The 16,493-nt window shown below is 47.0% G+C and overlaps 1 protein-coding gene across 1 annotated transcript in view; it reads right to left on the bottom strand.

The window, feature by feature from the left end:
- Positions 1 to 16,493, bottom strand: part of SFXN5 (sideroflexin 5) — a 216,363-nt gene that overhangs the window by 147,787 nt on the left and 52,083 nt on the right. Inside the window, exons 6-7 of the mRNA XM_040419345.1 lie at positions 16,417 to 16,442; positions 2,130 to 2,183 (exon numbers count right to left, since the gene is read on the bottom strand). Coding sequence (XP_040275279.1) covers positions 2,130 to 2,183; positions 16,417 to 16,442 — 80 coding nt within the window. The remainder of the gene's footprint in view (positions 1 to 2,129; positions 2,184 to 16,416; positions 16,443 to 16,493) is intronic.

The raw sequence follows: 16,493 nt of genomic DNA, 5'->3' as shown, positions 1-16,493 counted from the left end.
CTCGTAACCCATTCACAACCTATCCTGCTCCTTCTACCGAGGGGTTTTCTGTCTCTGAATAGAAGCGAGAATGCACCCATTCACTGACAGCAAGCAGAGATCTTGAAATTGGTGAGGGACTAATACTGGAAGAATATAAGGGATGGGAGAACTTTTCAGTACAAAATGAGCAGGAAATTCTTTTTTTTTTATCGGTGTGTTCAGCCATTACACAATGAAAGGTTACAGGATCCCTGCTTGCGGTCAGTGAATAAGGGGCATTTACATTTCGAGGCTCATAACCCAACCCCATCTAGTACTCTTCATTGGTTTTTTACAATGGATCCGTGCTCTACAGTACCAAGTATGAGGGGTCTTCTACCTCTGACGTAAGAATGCTGCAATTCACTGACAGCAAGCATAGATGTGAGGGATCGATACTCAAAGAACATTAGAAATTGAAGACATTTTCTGTATTAAAAGTTGTCTTTTTTTAAAATAAATCTTGGACATCTTTAATCACGACACAATGAAAGGTTACGGGATCCCTGTTTGCTGTCAGTGAATAGGAGCATCATCAGGTTGAAATGTATAGACCAAATACTTCTCACACATGTTTACGATGTATCCAACTTGGGCAGTGGTCACCAGAAGTGCTACAGTACAAGGTGCAGGAAAAATGCATCCATTCACATACAGCAAGCAGAGGTCTTGAAAACGGTGGAAAATTGATACATTATACTAGAAAATTGCAGCGCCGTTTTCTGACATTAGGTTTTAGTGAGTGGACAACCCCTTTAACACGGCGCTGGCTGTTTCCAGGGCCAGGCAGTGTTGTCGTAGGGACACAGGAGCAGTTTTGTGAGGGGATAAGGCCTCTGCGTTGACAGGCGGCATGTTTACTGCAATGAACAGACGGCCCTCGGATCCACGCAGGAGTTATCAAAGCCCACGGCTGCTTTCTAAATGTCATCTGCGGTGACAGTGACAAACACATGTCACTGCCTGTGAGTGGGATCAGCGCTCGGGGGGGGGGGGGGGGGGGATTAACCTCTTCACTGCCGCACACTGACAGACACACCTGCAGACTGGAAGAAAAGAGCTTGCAATCTAATTCTAGTCACCTGCAGGTCTTCGCCTCTGGAATAATGACATTATCTTCTGTTATGGCCATTGTCTTCTAGACAGATAGAAGAGTTTCTGGGACAGCTGGGCCATTACCAATATGGCTGCCACTCAGCTTTCCAGAGCCTTGGAGGGCCGCTGCAATAAGGGGTGTGGGAAAGCTGGGTGCCAGCACCTGGGTATGACCACTAATACAGAACCAGCACCTGGGTATGACCACTAATACAGAACCAGCACCTGGGTATGACCACTAATACAGAACCAGTACCTGGGTATGACCACTAATATAGAACCAGTACCTGGGTATGACCACTAATACAGAACCAGCACCTGGGTATGACCACTAATACAGAACCAGTACCTGTGTACAACCACTAATACAGAACCAGTACCCGTGTATGACCACTAATACAGAACCAGCACTTGGGTATGACCACTAATACAGAACCAGTACCTGTGTACGACCACTAATACAGAACCAGTACCCGTGTATGACCACTAATACAGAACCAGCACCTGGGTATGACCACTAATACAGAACCAGTACCTGTGTACGACCACTAATACAGAACCAGTACCCGTGTATGACCACTAATACAGAACCAGCACTTGGGTATGACCACTAATGTAGAACCTACATCTGGGTATGACCACTAATACAGAACCAGTACCCGTGTATGACCACTAATACAGAACCAGCACTTGGGTATGACCACTAATACAGAACCAGCACCTGGGTATGACCACTAATACAGAACCAGCACTTGGGTATGACCACTAATGTAGAACCTACATCTGGCTATGACCACTAATACAGAACCAGTACCTGGGTATGACCACTAATACAGAACCAGTACTTGCTCCAGGCTCCCGCTGTACACCCTCCCCATCGTGCACCCTCAGAAGGCCCTTGTAATCATGGCGAGGCGTCTTTGAGGCCCTACCTCCAGTCCCTGAACCCTATGTGGGACACAATCTATTGTCCTCTGCCATATCAGGCAATAATTCAGAGCAGAACCACTTACCTGCCAGAAGACTGTAGATGTCAGGGTCTGATTTGGCAGCAGAAGACCCACAACCTGCAGAAGAAATGAACAACATATTACAGAAGACACATTGGATCTGCCCTAGAGGCCGACACAGCTGAGGGGCATGTGACAATGTATCAGTGCAGGTGACGGCTCTCCGCCTGGTGGACCGCTCTTGTACCAGCTCAGCTGTGTGAACAGGACAGGTTAAGGCCAGGTTTTCAGCCTCTGAATGTAAACAAGAGCGTTTCATTCAATGACTGCCAGCAGAGATCTTGACGTATGATAATGATATGAAATAAAAAGTACACTGGAAAGTTACTGAAGTTAATGTTCCATCACGCTAGGGATTAAAGGGTGCTATCTCCTGAGGACAACCCCAGTCCATATGTCCTTTCGACTAGCAGGGGCAAATCAGAGTCACCAAACATGGCTCCTGTATACATCCTCCAGGTGGCGCTTCGTCGCAGAGCACTTGCTTCACAGTTGGATTTACAGAAACGTAAGAATCCGTGAATCTGCCAGATCTAAAAATATCTGTCATTTCTTCACCTTCACAGACAATCGCTCAGCAGAGCGCGCAGCGTCCAGACTGGAGAAGCAGCCGCGTGGAGCCGGTGTGTTTCTCCTTCGCGCCTCATTATGTACTATTCCTCAGGACGCAGGGCCGGGTTATACCCTCAGTCTTCTGCAATCAGGTTCTCATCTAGGTTACATACACATACTACAGTGAAATCCTTTGTTCCAGCCAGGACTCGGTTGAGGGGTGGGCCATAGCTTAGGGGACCACCAAGCAACAGGGATTTGGGGACAAGATCGTTATTAGAAAAAAAATGATTATAGAAATGTGATGCATATGGCGATTGTGTGGTATTTTATGCAAAAAAAACAACAACTATTCAATGTATAATAGTATCTAATGGCACAAATGTGTATATGACCTGTAACTGTAGAAGGACCTGCACAGGTAAGGTCACATGATCACATGGGTGCAGGACCTGTTACTGTAGATGGGCCTGCACAGGTAAGGTCACATGACCACACGGATGTGGGACCTGTTACTGTAAGAGGGTCTGCAGACGAAAGGTCACATTACCACATAAATACCGACCTGTTACTGTAGAAGGACTTGCAACAGGTAAGATCACATGATCACATGGGTGCAGGACCTGTTACTGTAGATGGGCCTGCACAGGTAAGGTCACATAACCACATAGGTGTAGAACCTATTACTGTAGGAGGACCTGCACAGGTAAGGTTACATAACCACATAGGTGTAGGACTTATTACTGTAGAAGGACCTGCACAGGTAAGGTCACATAACCACATAGGTGTAGGACTTATTACTGTAGAAGGACCTGCACAGGTAAGGTCACATAACCACATAGGTGTAGGACTTATTACTGTAGAAGGACCTGCACAGGTAAGGTCACATACCCACATAGGTGTAGAACCTATTACTGTGGAAGGACCTGCACAGGTAAGGTTACATAACCACATAGGTGTAGGACCTATTACTGAAGAAGGACCTGCACAGGTAAGGTCACATACCACATAGGTGTAGGACTTATTACTGTAGAAGACCTGCACAGGTAAGGTCACATAACCACATAGGTGTAGGACTTATTACTGTAGAAGGACCTGCACAGGTAAGGTCACATACCCACATAGGTGTAGAACCTATTACTGTGGAAGGACCTGCACAGGTAAGGTTACATAACCACATAGGTGTAGGACCTATTACTGAAGAAGGACCTGCACAGGTAAGGTCACATACCACATAGGTGTAGGACTTATTACTGTAGAAGACCTGCACAGGTAAGGTCACATAACCACATAGGTGTAGGACCTATTACTGTAGAAGGACCTGCACAGGTAAGGTCACATAACCACATAGGTGTAGGACCTATTACTGTAGAAGGACCTGCACAGGTAAGGTCACATAACCACATAGGTGTAGGACCTGTTACTGTAGAAGGACCTGCACAGGTAAGGTCACATAACCACATAGGTGTAGGACCTATTACTGTAGAAGGACCTGCACAGGTAAGGTGACATAACCACATAGGTGTAGAACCTATTACTGTAGAAGGACCTGCACAGGTAAGGTCACATAACCACATAGGTGCAGGACTTATTACTGTAGAAGGACCTGCACAGGTAAGGTCACATAACCACATAGGTGTAGAACCTATTACTGTAGAAGGACCTGCACAGGTAAGGTCACATAACCACATAGGTGTAGGACTTATTACTGTAGAAGGACCTGCTCAGGCTGATTTGAATTAGAGTAAGTATAAAGCTGTAGCGTGCTCTCTTTGTATTTATTGGAAGCCATTTGGCACCAAGAGAAGTATAGAGTGAGCTCAGCATGCTTGTTGGCACCTGCATCCCTGGATTTAATGGTGGCTTTTATGGCACATAGGTAGAATTTAGCGTTAGGTTCCCGTCTTATAGAGATCGCCTTGATGTTTGGCAGACGGGCCCCAAAAAATTTGTACAAAATGTATTTGCCAAGAATCTCAAATTAGCAAAGAGTAGCATTAGCATCAGAATGTTTTCAATAAGGTTTTCTATAATTATGCCATTATTGTACTTTATTTGTGTTTGCAGAGTGCGGCTGCATTGTCTTTTTTTCCTGCTCAGGTAAAGTTACATAACCAGACAGGTGTGGGACCTGTTACTGTAGAAGGGCCTGTACACATAAGGTCACATAACCACATAGGTGTAGGACCTATTACTGTAGAAGGACCTGCACAGGTAAGGTCACATACCACATAGGTGTAGAACCTATTACTGTAGAAGGACCTGCACAGGTAAGGTCACATAACCACATAGGTGTAGAACCTATTACTGTAGGAGGACCTGCACAGGTAAGGTTACATAACCACATAGGTGTAGAACCTATTACTGTAGAAGGACCTGCACAGGTAAGGTCACATAACCACATAGGTGTAGGACCTATTACTGTAGAAGGACCTGCACAGGTAAGGTCACATAACCACATAGGTGTAGAACCTATTACTGTAGAAGGACCTGCACAGGTAAGGTCACATAACCACATAGGTGTAGAACCTATTACTGTAGAAGGACCTGCACAGGTAAGGTCACATAACCACATAGGTGTAGGACTTATTACTGTAGAAGGACCTGCACAGGTAAGGTCACATAACCACATAGGTGTATGACTTATTACTGTAGAAGGACCTGCACAGGTAAGGTCACATAACCACATAGGTGTAGAACCTATTACTGTAGGAGGACCTGCACAGGTAAGGTTACATAACCACATAGGTGTAGGACTTATTACTGTAGAAGGACCTGCACAGGTAAGGTCACATAACCACATAGGTGTAGGACTTATTACTGTAGAAGGACCTGCACAGGTAAGGTCACATACCCACATAGGTGTAGAACCTATTACTGTGGAAGGACCTGCACAGGTAAGGTTACATAACCACATAGGTGTAGGACCTATTACTGAAGAAGGACCTGCACAGGTAAGGTCACATACCACATAGGTGTAGGACTTATTACTGTAGAAGACCTGCACAGGTAAGGTCACATAACCACATAGGTGTAGGACCTATTACTGTAGAAGGACCTGCACAGGTAAGGTCACATAACCACATAGGTGTAGGACTTATTACTGTAGAAGGACCTGCACAGGTAAGGTCACATAACCACATAGGTGTAGGACTTATTACTGTAGAAGGACCTGCACAGGTAAGGTTACATAACCACATAGGTGTTGGACCTATTACTGAAGAAGGACCTGCACAGGTAAGGTCACATACCACATAGGTGTAGGACTTATTACTGTAGAAGACCTGCACAGGTAAGGTCACATAACCACATAGGTGTAGGACCTATTACTGTAGAAGGACCTGCACAGGTAAGGTCACATAACCACATAGGTGTAGGACCTATTACTGTAGAAGGACCTGCACAGGTAAGGTCACATAACCACATAGGTGTAGAACCTATTACTGTGGAAGGACCTGCACAGGTAAGGTTACATAACCACATAGGTGTAGGACCTATTACTGAAGAAGGACCTGCACAGGTAAGGTCACATACCACATAGGTGTAGGACTTATTACTGTAGAAGATCTGCACAGGTAAGGTCACATAACCACATAGGTGTAGGACCTATTACTGTAGAAGGACCTGCACAGGTAAGGTCACATAACCACATAGGTGTAGGACCTATTACTGTAGAAGGACCTGCACAGGTAAGGTCACATAACCACATAGGTGCAGGACCTATTACTGTAGAAGGACCTGCACAGGTAAGGTCACATAACCACATAGGTGTAGGACTTATTACTGTAGAAGGACCTGCACAGGTAAGATCACATAACCACATAGGTGTAGGACCTATTACTGTAGAAGGACCTGCACAGGTAAGGTCACATAACCACATAGGTGTAGGACCTATTACTGTAGAAGGACCTGCACAGGTAAGGTCACATAACCACATAGGTGTAGAACCTATTACTGTAGAAGGACCTGCACAGGTAAGGTCACATAACCACATAGGTGTAGGACTTATTACTGTAGAAGGACCTGCACAGGTAAGGTCACATAACCACATAGGTGCAGGACCTATTACTGTAGAAGGACCTGCACAGGTAAGGTCACATAACCACATAGGTGTAGGACTTATTACTGTAGAAGGACCTGCACAGGTAAGATCACATAACCACATAGGTGTAGGACCTATTACTGTAGAAGGACCTGCACAGGTAAGGTCACATAACCACATAGGTGTAGGACCTATTACTGTAGAAGGACCTGCACAGGTAAGGTCACATAACCACATAGGTGTAGAACCTATTACTGTAGAAGGACCTGCACAGGTAAGGTCACATAACCACATAGGTGTAGGACCTATTACTGTAGAAGGACCTGCACAGGTAAGGTCACATGGCAACATGGGTGCATCAACTGTCATTTTAGAAGGACCAGCAGAGAGAAGGTCACATAACTACTAAGATGCAGGACCTGTTACTGTAGAAGGAACTCTACAGATAAGGTTACACGACCACATGGATGCAGATCCTGTTACTATAGGAGGACCTCCACAGACAAGTCCAATGACTACATTGGTGCAGGTTCTGTATTTAGGAGTGTGGTCTGGGGTCTGAATTTGACAATTACTGCAATAATAATGTATTTGGTGTCTATTTCTTTTTTACTGCTTTTAAATTTAATGATTTAATGATTTTTTTATATTATGTTCACACACCAAAACACATGGCTGAGGTCGATCACACTGGTCACGTGGGCCTCTCTCTATTACTATGGGCTGACTGGTCATCTAAGAACAACCAAAGATTAGGTCACTGGGTTCCTTGGGACACCCTCTTCCTCCTTTTGCTGGTAGTGACTGTGAGGATTACACTAAAGACATTGGGTGGGGACTCTGACCATCAGTGAGCTGGACTCCACTTATGATGGTGAAGAAGGCTGTACAGACAGTAGGCATCGGGGACAACCCGGGTGCCACCTAAGAAGACTAGAGAAGAGCTATAATATAAATCAGGCTCTGCGGGGCTAGGTTACTGGAAGTAGAGGGGTATGGTGTTACCATACTGTAAGAGTCCTGATCAGGAGTCCAGGTCCAGCACATGGAGAACTGGCACATAAGACCTGGACTCCCTTGTTCATCTTAATAGGCTTGTTATTTCTGTGTCACACGGGGTGCCTTAGTGACGTCACTCGTTTTTCCTGCCTGAGGACCTACGATTGTTTGCACAGGTGACTACAGCTGAGAGGACAGCCGCCCCGAGGCCATAGTTAACTTGTCTCACAACATCTCAGTCTTCATTCACATTGATGGTCGTACATTGGTGTAACCACTGGATGTCTCTGGGCCGGGCCTGCAGGACATGACAGGTTAATAAACCCCGCACCTCCCCCACAACTTCAAAGACAATGGTGGAAGTGAAAGTTCAATAAACGAGACCAGTGAATGAGCGAGCCCTCCTCCAGTGTTTCACACCTCACTGAGACACTAAGTGCCTCGGAGGACAATTAAAGGGGCTTCCCGGGCTCAGAGAGGCTTAAAATCATTAAAAGAAAGTTATGTTCCCCTCATTGATCCCCCGCCGTCCTGAAAATACCCTCTCAGCCAATCACTGGCGGCAGCAGTGACCCGTCTCAGGCAGTGATTGGCTGAGCGGGCATTTCCTGTGTGTCGAGGCGGGAGCAGGAAGTGGAAGGCAGTGAAGATCCGGGCAGCGGCGGCGATCGGCGAGAGGAGTTTTTACGCTGCTCTAAGCCTGCTGGCACCAATTCTTTTTTGGTGGGGGGGGGGGCCCTTAAAGGGCAGCTCTGCTTTTTGAGAAGGGAACCTAAAGAAGGGGAGTAGTTCCCAGTTACATACAGCTTTCCAGACCCCGTCATTGCTCCTGTTCATGTATTTGGGGATTTCTTACAGTGCAATTCCTTACATAGTGCATGTGGCTCCAGTGCTGGGGTTCCACTTTATGACCAGCCTCCAAAATCAGTAAGCATACGGCCTTAATGCATACGAAACTATTACGTCATTGCTCCCATTCATGTATGTATTTGAAATTGCTTACAGTGCAATTCCTGATACAGCGCATGTGGCTCCAGTGCTGGGGTTCCACTTTAACACATGTTTATGACTCTCCAAAATCAGGGTACCCTGAAACATAACCATACCTTTCTTGTGAATATCTGCTCCACTGATCCTGAGACATGCTTCTTTATAATTTTACGCAAATATGGTTTTCGGTGCACTGTGGGCGTGGCCGCTGCGTTGGGTGCATCTGGCTTCCACGGTGTCATCGTTTTCGGCGCAGAAATCTCAGGGGCTGTCAATAACCCCAGAGGGGAGGAGTTGGGCAGCGCAGGAGCTCCTCGCCCAGGGTGCACTAAAAACCTTACCTTCATGTACTTTTCCCACGTGGCTTGTGAATTTACACAGGAAAGTATGTACCCCCCCCCCCCCCCCCCCCTCAGATGTCACGCCTGCTTTCTAGCACTCAGTCAATGGTCACCCAGCTTTCCTGAAACAAGACAGCCTGACCCCCTCCCCCATGGGACCTCATTACCGCAGAGGTTAAGAGTCCTCAGATATAAGTGCTCTTAAAGTGACAACACCCTTTGAAATTGAGAGCAATTGAAGAAGAGCATTCCCTGGCAGGAGCAGAGTGATGGGCTGACTGGTCAGGAGAGGTCAGTCCATGCCCGCAGGGCGCACAGCTGCATCCCCCTCCCGGGCGCTGCCAGGCATAGTGCAATGTTTACAGCTCAATGATATCCACTTCACGTGTCTGGAATGTGCAGGGTGCAGAGGAAGCTCCTGCTCTAATAGGGCCACTTGTCTTGTGGGGCCATAAAGCTGTCCAAGACTGGAGCCCCCAGGAGATGAAGACTCTGTCCTGTCTAATCCTGCTCCAGTCGGCCCACCAGCCTCCACTTACTCAACAATAAGGAAACGCATGTAAGCAGGCGGATGTAGCAGAGCTAACCGTGTTGTGAGTACTGTATTGTCGTAGCCCACCATCAGATATGACAAGCTCAGCTCTCACCTCTATATAGACATGTACACATACAATAAATCCCTGTCAGCCTTCATTTCTGATTGTGTGCACTACGACATTGCTAATTGATTTCTTGATATATCTTTACAGCAGTCAGAGCTTTATTTTTCTGATACAAAGCTCCAAATCCCCTGCATTGCATAGATATATAGCAATTAAAGATAATCTGCTGTCTGTCTGCAGCTGTCACCACGGGGGACTCGAGAGCTTAGTACATACTGAGCTATTATTACAGCCACCACTAGAGGGAGATCAGGAGCTTACTGCATACTGGGCTATTATTACAGCCACCACTAGAGGGATATCAGTAGCTTACTGTATACTGGGCTATTATTACAGCCACCACTAGAGGGAGATCAGGAGCTTACTGCATACTGGGCTATTATTACAGCCACCACTAGAGGGATATCAGTAGCTTACTGTATACTGGGCTATTATTACAGCCACCACTAGAGGGAGATCAGGAGCTTACTGCATACTGGGCTATTATTACAGCCACCACTAGAGGGAGATCAGGAGCTTACTGTATACTGGGCTATTATTACAGCCACCACTAGAGGGAGATCAGGAGCTTACCGTATACTGGGCTATTATTACAGCCACCACTAGAGGGAGATCAGGAGCTTACTGCATACTGGGCTATTATTACAGCCACCACTAGAGGGAGATCAGGAGCTTACTGCATACTGGGCTATTATTACAGCCACCACTAGAGGGATATCAGTAGCTTACTGTATACTGGGCTATTATTACAGCCACCACTAGAGGGAGATCAGGAGCTTACTGCATACTGGGCTATTATTACAGCCACCACTAGAGGGAGATCAGGAGCTTACTGTATACTGGGCTATTATTACAGCCACCACTAGAGGGAGATCAGGAGCTTACTGTATACTGGGCTATTATTACAGCCACCACTAGAGGGAGATCAGGAGCTTACTACATACTGGGCTATTATTACAGCCACCACTAGAGGGAGATCAGGAGCTTACTGCATACTGGGCTATTATTACAGCCACCACTAGAGGGAGATCAGGAGCTTACTGCATACTGGGCTATTATTACAGCCACCACTAGAGGGATATCAGTAGCTTACTGTATACTGGGCTATTATTACAGCCACCACTAGAGGGAGATCAGGAGCTTACTGCATACTGGGCTATTATTACAGCCACCACTAGAGGGATATCAGTAGCTTACTGTATACTGGGCTATTATTACAGCCACCACTAGAGGGAGATCAGGAGCTTACTGCATACTGGGCTATTATTACAGCCACCACTAGAGGGAGATCAGGAGCTTACTGTATACTGGGCTATTATTACAGCCACCACTAGAGGGAGATCAGGAGCTTACCGTATACTGGGCTATTATTACAGCCACCACTAGAGGGAGATCAGGAGCTTACTGCATACTGGGCTATTATTACAGCCACCACTAGAGGGAGATCAGGAGCTTACTGCATACTGGGCTATTATTACAGCCACCACTAGAGGGATATCAGTAGCTTACTGTATACTGGGCTATTATTACAGCCACCACTAGAGGGAGATCAGGAGCTTACTGCATACTGGGCTATTATTACAGCCACCACTAGAGGGAGATCAGGAGCTTACTGTATACTGGGCTATTATTACAGCCACCACTAGAGGGAGATCAGGAGCTTACTGTATACTGGGCTATTATTACAGCCACCACTAGAGGGAGATCAGGAGCTTACTACATACTGGGCTATTATTACAGCCACCACTAGAGGGAGATCAGGAGCTTACTGCATATTGGTTTATTACAGGCACCACTAGAGGGAGTTATGGAGCTTACTACATACTGGGTTACTACAGCCACCACTAGAGGGAGATCAGGAGCTTACTGCATACTGGCTTACTACAGCCACCACTAAAGGGAGATCAGGAGCTTACTGCATACTGGGTTATTACAGCCACCACTAGAGGGAGTTCAGGAGCTTACTACATACTGGGTTACTACAGCAACCACTTGAGGGAGATCAGGAGCTTATTGGATACTGGGTTATTACAGCCACCACTAGAGGGAGATCAGGAGCTTACTGCATACTGGGTTATTACAGCCACCACTAGAGGGAGATCAGGAGCTTACTGTATACTGGGTTGTTACAGCCACCACTAGAGGGAGATGAGGAGCTTACTGCGTACTGGGTTATTACAGCCACCTCTAGAGGGAGATCAGGAGCTTACTGCATACTGGGTTATTACAGCCACCACTAGAGGGAGATCAGGAGCTTACTGCATATTGGTTTATTACAGGCACCACTAGAGGGAGTTCCGGAGCTTACTACATACTGGGTTACTGCAGCCACCACTAGAGGGAGATCAGCAGCTTACTGCATACTGGGTTATTACAGCCACCACTAGAGGGAGATCAGGAGCTTACTGCATACTGGGTTATTACAGCCACCACTAGAGGGAGTTCAGGAGCTTACTACATACTGGGTTACTACAGCCACCACTAGAGGGAGATCAGGAGCTTACTGCATACTGGCTTACTACAGCCACCACTAGAGGGAGATCAGGAGCTTACTGTATACTGGGTTGTTACAGCCACCACTAGAGGGAGATCAGGAGCTTACTGCATACTGGGTTATTACAGCCACCACTAGAGGGAGATCAGGAGCTTATTGTATACTGGGTATTACAGCCACCACTAGAGGGAGATGAGGAGCTTACTGCGTACTGGGTTATTACAGCCACCACTAGAGGGAGTTCAGGAGCTTACTGCATACTGGGTTGTTACAGCCACCACTAGAGGGAGATCAGGAGCTTAATGCATACTGGGTTACTACAGCCACCACTAGAGGGAGATCAGGAGCTTACTGGATACTGGGTTATTACAGCCACCACTAGAGGGAGATCAGTAGCTTACTGCATGCTACGTTATTACAGCCACCACTAGAGGGAGATCAGGAGCTTACTGTATACTGGGTTGTTACAGCCACCACTAGAGGGAGATGAGGAGCTTACTGCGTACTGGGTTATTACAGCCACCTCTAGAGGGAGATCAGGAGCTTACTGCATACTGGGTTATTACAGCCACCACTAGAGGGAGATCAGGAGCTTACTGCATATTGGTTTATTACAGGCACCACTAGAGGGAGTTCCGGAGCTTACTACATACTGGGTTACTACAGCCACCACTAGAGGGAGATCAGGAGCTTACTGCATACTGGGTTATTACAGCCACCACTAGAGGGAGATCAGGAGCTTACTGCATACTGGGTTACTACAGCCACCACTAGAGGGAGATCAGGAGCTTACTGCATACTGGCTTACTACAGCCACCACTAGAGGGAGACTAGGAGCTTACTGTATACTGGGTTATTACAGCCACCACTAGAGGGAGATCAGGAGCTTACTGCATACTGGGTTATTACAGCCACCACTAGAGGGAGATCAGGAGCTTACTGCATACTGGCTTACTACAGCCACCACTAGAGGGAGATCAGGAGCTTACTGCATACTGGGTTATTACAGCCACCACTAGAGGGAGATCAGGAGCTTACTGCATACTGGCTTACTACAGCCACCACTAGAGGGAGATCAGGAGCTTACTACATACTGGGTTATTACAGCCACCACTAGAGTGAGATCAGGAGCTTACTGTATACTGGGTTATTACAGCCACCACTAGAGGGAGATCAGGAGCTTACTGCATATTGGTTTATTACAGGCACCACTAGAGAGAGTTATGGAGCTTACTACATACTGGGTTACTACAGCCACCACTAGAGGGAGATCAGGAGCTTACTGCATACTGGCTTACTACAGCCACCACTAAAGGGAGATCAGGAGCTTACTGCATACTGGCTTACTACAGCCACCACTAGAGGGAGATCAGGAGCTTACTACATACTGGGTTACTACAGCCACCACTAGAGGGAGTTCAGGAGCTTACTACATACTGGGTTATTACAGCCACCACTAGAGGGAGATCAGGAGCTTACTGTATACTGGGTTGTTACAGCCACCACTAGAGGGAGATCAGGAGCTTACTGCATACTGGGTTATTACAGCCACCACTAGAGGGAGATCAGGAGCTTACTGTATACTGGGTTGTTACAGCCACCACTAGAGGGAGATGAGGAGCTTACTGCGTACTGGGTTATTACAGCCACCTCTAGAGGGAGATCAGGAGCTTACTGCATACTGGGTTATTACAGCCACCACTAGAGGGAGATCAGGAGCTTACTGCATATTGGTTTATTACAGGCACCACTAGAGGGAGTTCCGGAGCTTACTACATACTGGGTTACTGCAGCCACCACTAGAGGGAGATCAGCAGCTTACTGCATACTGGGTTATTACAGCCACCACTAGAGGGAGATCAGGAGCTTACTGCATACTGGGTTATTACAGCCACCACTAGAGGGAGTTCAGGAGCTTACTACATACTGGGTTACTACAGCCACCACTAGAGGGAGATCAGGAGCTTACTGCATACTGGCTTACTACAGCCACCACTAGAGGGAGATCAGGAGCTTACTGTATACTGGGTTGTTACAGCCACCACTAGAGGGAGATCAGGAGCTTACTGCATACTGGGTTATTACAGCCACCACTAGAGGGAGATCAGGAGCTTACTGTATACTGGGTTATTACAGCCACCACTAGAGGGAGATCAGGAGCTTATTGTATACTGGGTATTACAGCCACCACTAGAGGGAGATGAGGAGCTTACTGCGTACTGGGTTATTACAGCCACCACTAGAGGGAGTTCAGGAGCTTACTGCATACTGGGTTGTTACAGCCACCACTAGAGGGAGATCAGGAGCTTAATGCATACTGGGTTACTACAGCCACCACTAGAGGGAGATCAGGAGCTTACTGGATACTGGGTTATTACAGCCACCACTAGAGGGAGATCAGTAGCTTACTGCATGCTACGTTATTACAGCCACCACTAGAGGGAGATCAGGAGCTTACTGTATACTGGGTTGTTACAGCCACCACTAGAGGGAGATGAGGAGCTTACTGCGTACTGGGTTATTACAGCCACCTCTAGAGGGAGATCAGGAGCTTACTGCATACTGGGTTATTACAGCCACCACTAGAGGGAGATCAGGAGCTTACTGCATACTGGGTTATTACAGCCACCACTAGAGGGAGATCAGGAGCTTACTGTATACTGGGTTATTACAGCCACCACTAGAGGGAGATCAGGAGCTTATTGTATACTGGGTATTACAGCCACCACTAGAGGGAGATGAGGAGCTTACTGCGTACTGGGTTATTACAGCCACCACTAGAGGGAGTTCAGGAGCTTACTGCATACTGGGTTGTTACAGCCACCACTAGAGGGAGATCAGGAGCTTAATGCATACTGGGTTACTACAGCCACCACTAGAGGGAGATCAGGAGCTTACTGGATACTGGGTTATTACAGCCACCACTAGAGGGAGATCAGTAGCTTACTGCATGCTACGTTATTACAGCCACCACTAGAGGGAGATCAGGAGCTTACTGTATACTGGGTTGTTACAGCCACCACTAGAGGGAGATGAGGAGCTTACTGCGTACTGGGTTATTACAGCCACCTCTAGAGGGAGATCAGGAGCTTACTGCATACTGGGTTATTACAGCCACCACTAGAGGGAGATCAGGAGCTTACTGCATATTGGTTTATTACAGGCACCACTAGAGGGAGTTCCGGAGCTTACTACATACTGGGTTACTACAGCCACCACTAGAGGGAGATCAGGAGCTTACTGCATACTGGGTTATTACAGCCACCACTAGAGGGAGATCAGGAGCTTACTGCATACTGGGTTACTACAGCCACCACTAGAGGGAGATCAGTAGCTTACTGCATACTGGCTTACTACAGCCACCACTAGAGGGAGACTAGGAGCTTACTGTATACTGGGTTATTACAGCCACCACTAGAGGGAGATCAGGAGCTTACTGCATACTGGGTTATTACAGCCACCACTAGAGGGAGATCAGGAGCTTACTGCATACTGGCTTACTACAGCCACCACTAGAGGGAGATCAGGAGCTTACTGCATACTGGGTTATTACAGCCACCACTAGAGGGAGATCAGGAGCTTACTGCATACTGGGTTATTACAGCCACCACTAGAGGGAGATCAGGAGCTTACTGCATACTGGGTTATTACAGCCACCACTAGAGGGAGATCAGGAGCTTACTGTATACTGGGTTATTATTACAGCCACCACTAGAGGGAGATCAGGAGCTTACTGCATACTGGGCTATTATTACAGCCACCACTAGAGGGAGATCAGGAGCTTACTGCATACTGGGCTATTATTACAGCCACCACTAGAGGGAGATCAGGAGCTTACTGCATACTGGGTTATTACAGCCACCACTAGAGGGAGATCAGGAGCTTACTGCATATTGCGGTCATCTCTAGATGAAAGGTTTTCTGGGTGGATATTCACTTTAACCCTACAGATATCAGCTTGGAATCTTCTCCTGCAATCCCTGCCAGTCTTCTCAGTGAATTACACTGCACTCCGCTTGATAACGGGTCAGTGGATGGCAGGGGTGATAGTTAGGAGATTTTTCATAAGCACAATGGAGACTGGATACCACAGGAACCCACTTGGCACCGGTCAGGGACCAAGGAACATTTTGGGGGGTTATGTACAAGACACGACCGATAAAGCATGGACTGGACATGAGAGACTCGTAAAGATTGTGCAGATACTTACTATGGGGGTCCCAAAGGGGATATAACCTGCAAATAAAGAAAAGCAGAAGTTACTTCTACTCCACTAGGGGGAGCCAC

This window comes from Bufo bufo, chromosome 2, assembly GCF_905171765.1.
Source record: "Bufo bufo chromosome 2, aBufBuf1.1, whole genome shotgun sequence".
NCBI lineage: Eukaryota > Metazoa > Chordata > Amphibia > Anura > Bufonidae > Bufo > Bufo bufo.
The sequence above is the reverse complement of the archived record's forward strand: the minus strand, read 5'-3'. Positions and strand labels throughout refer to the sequence as shown.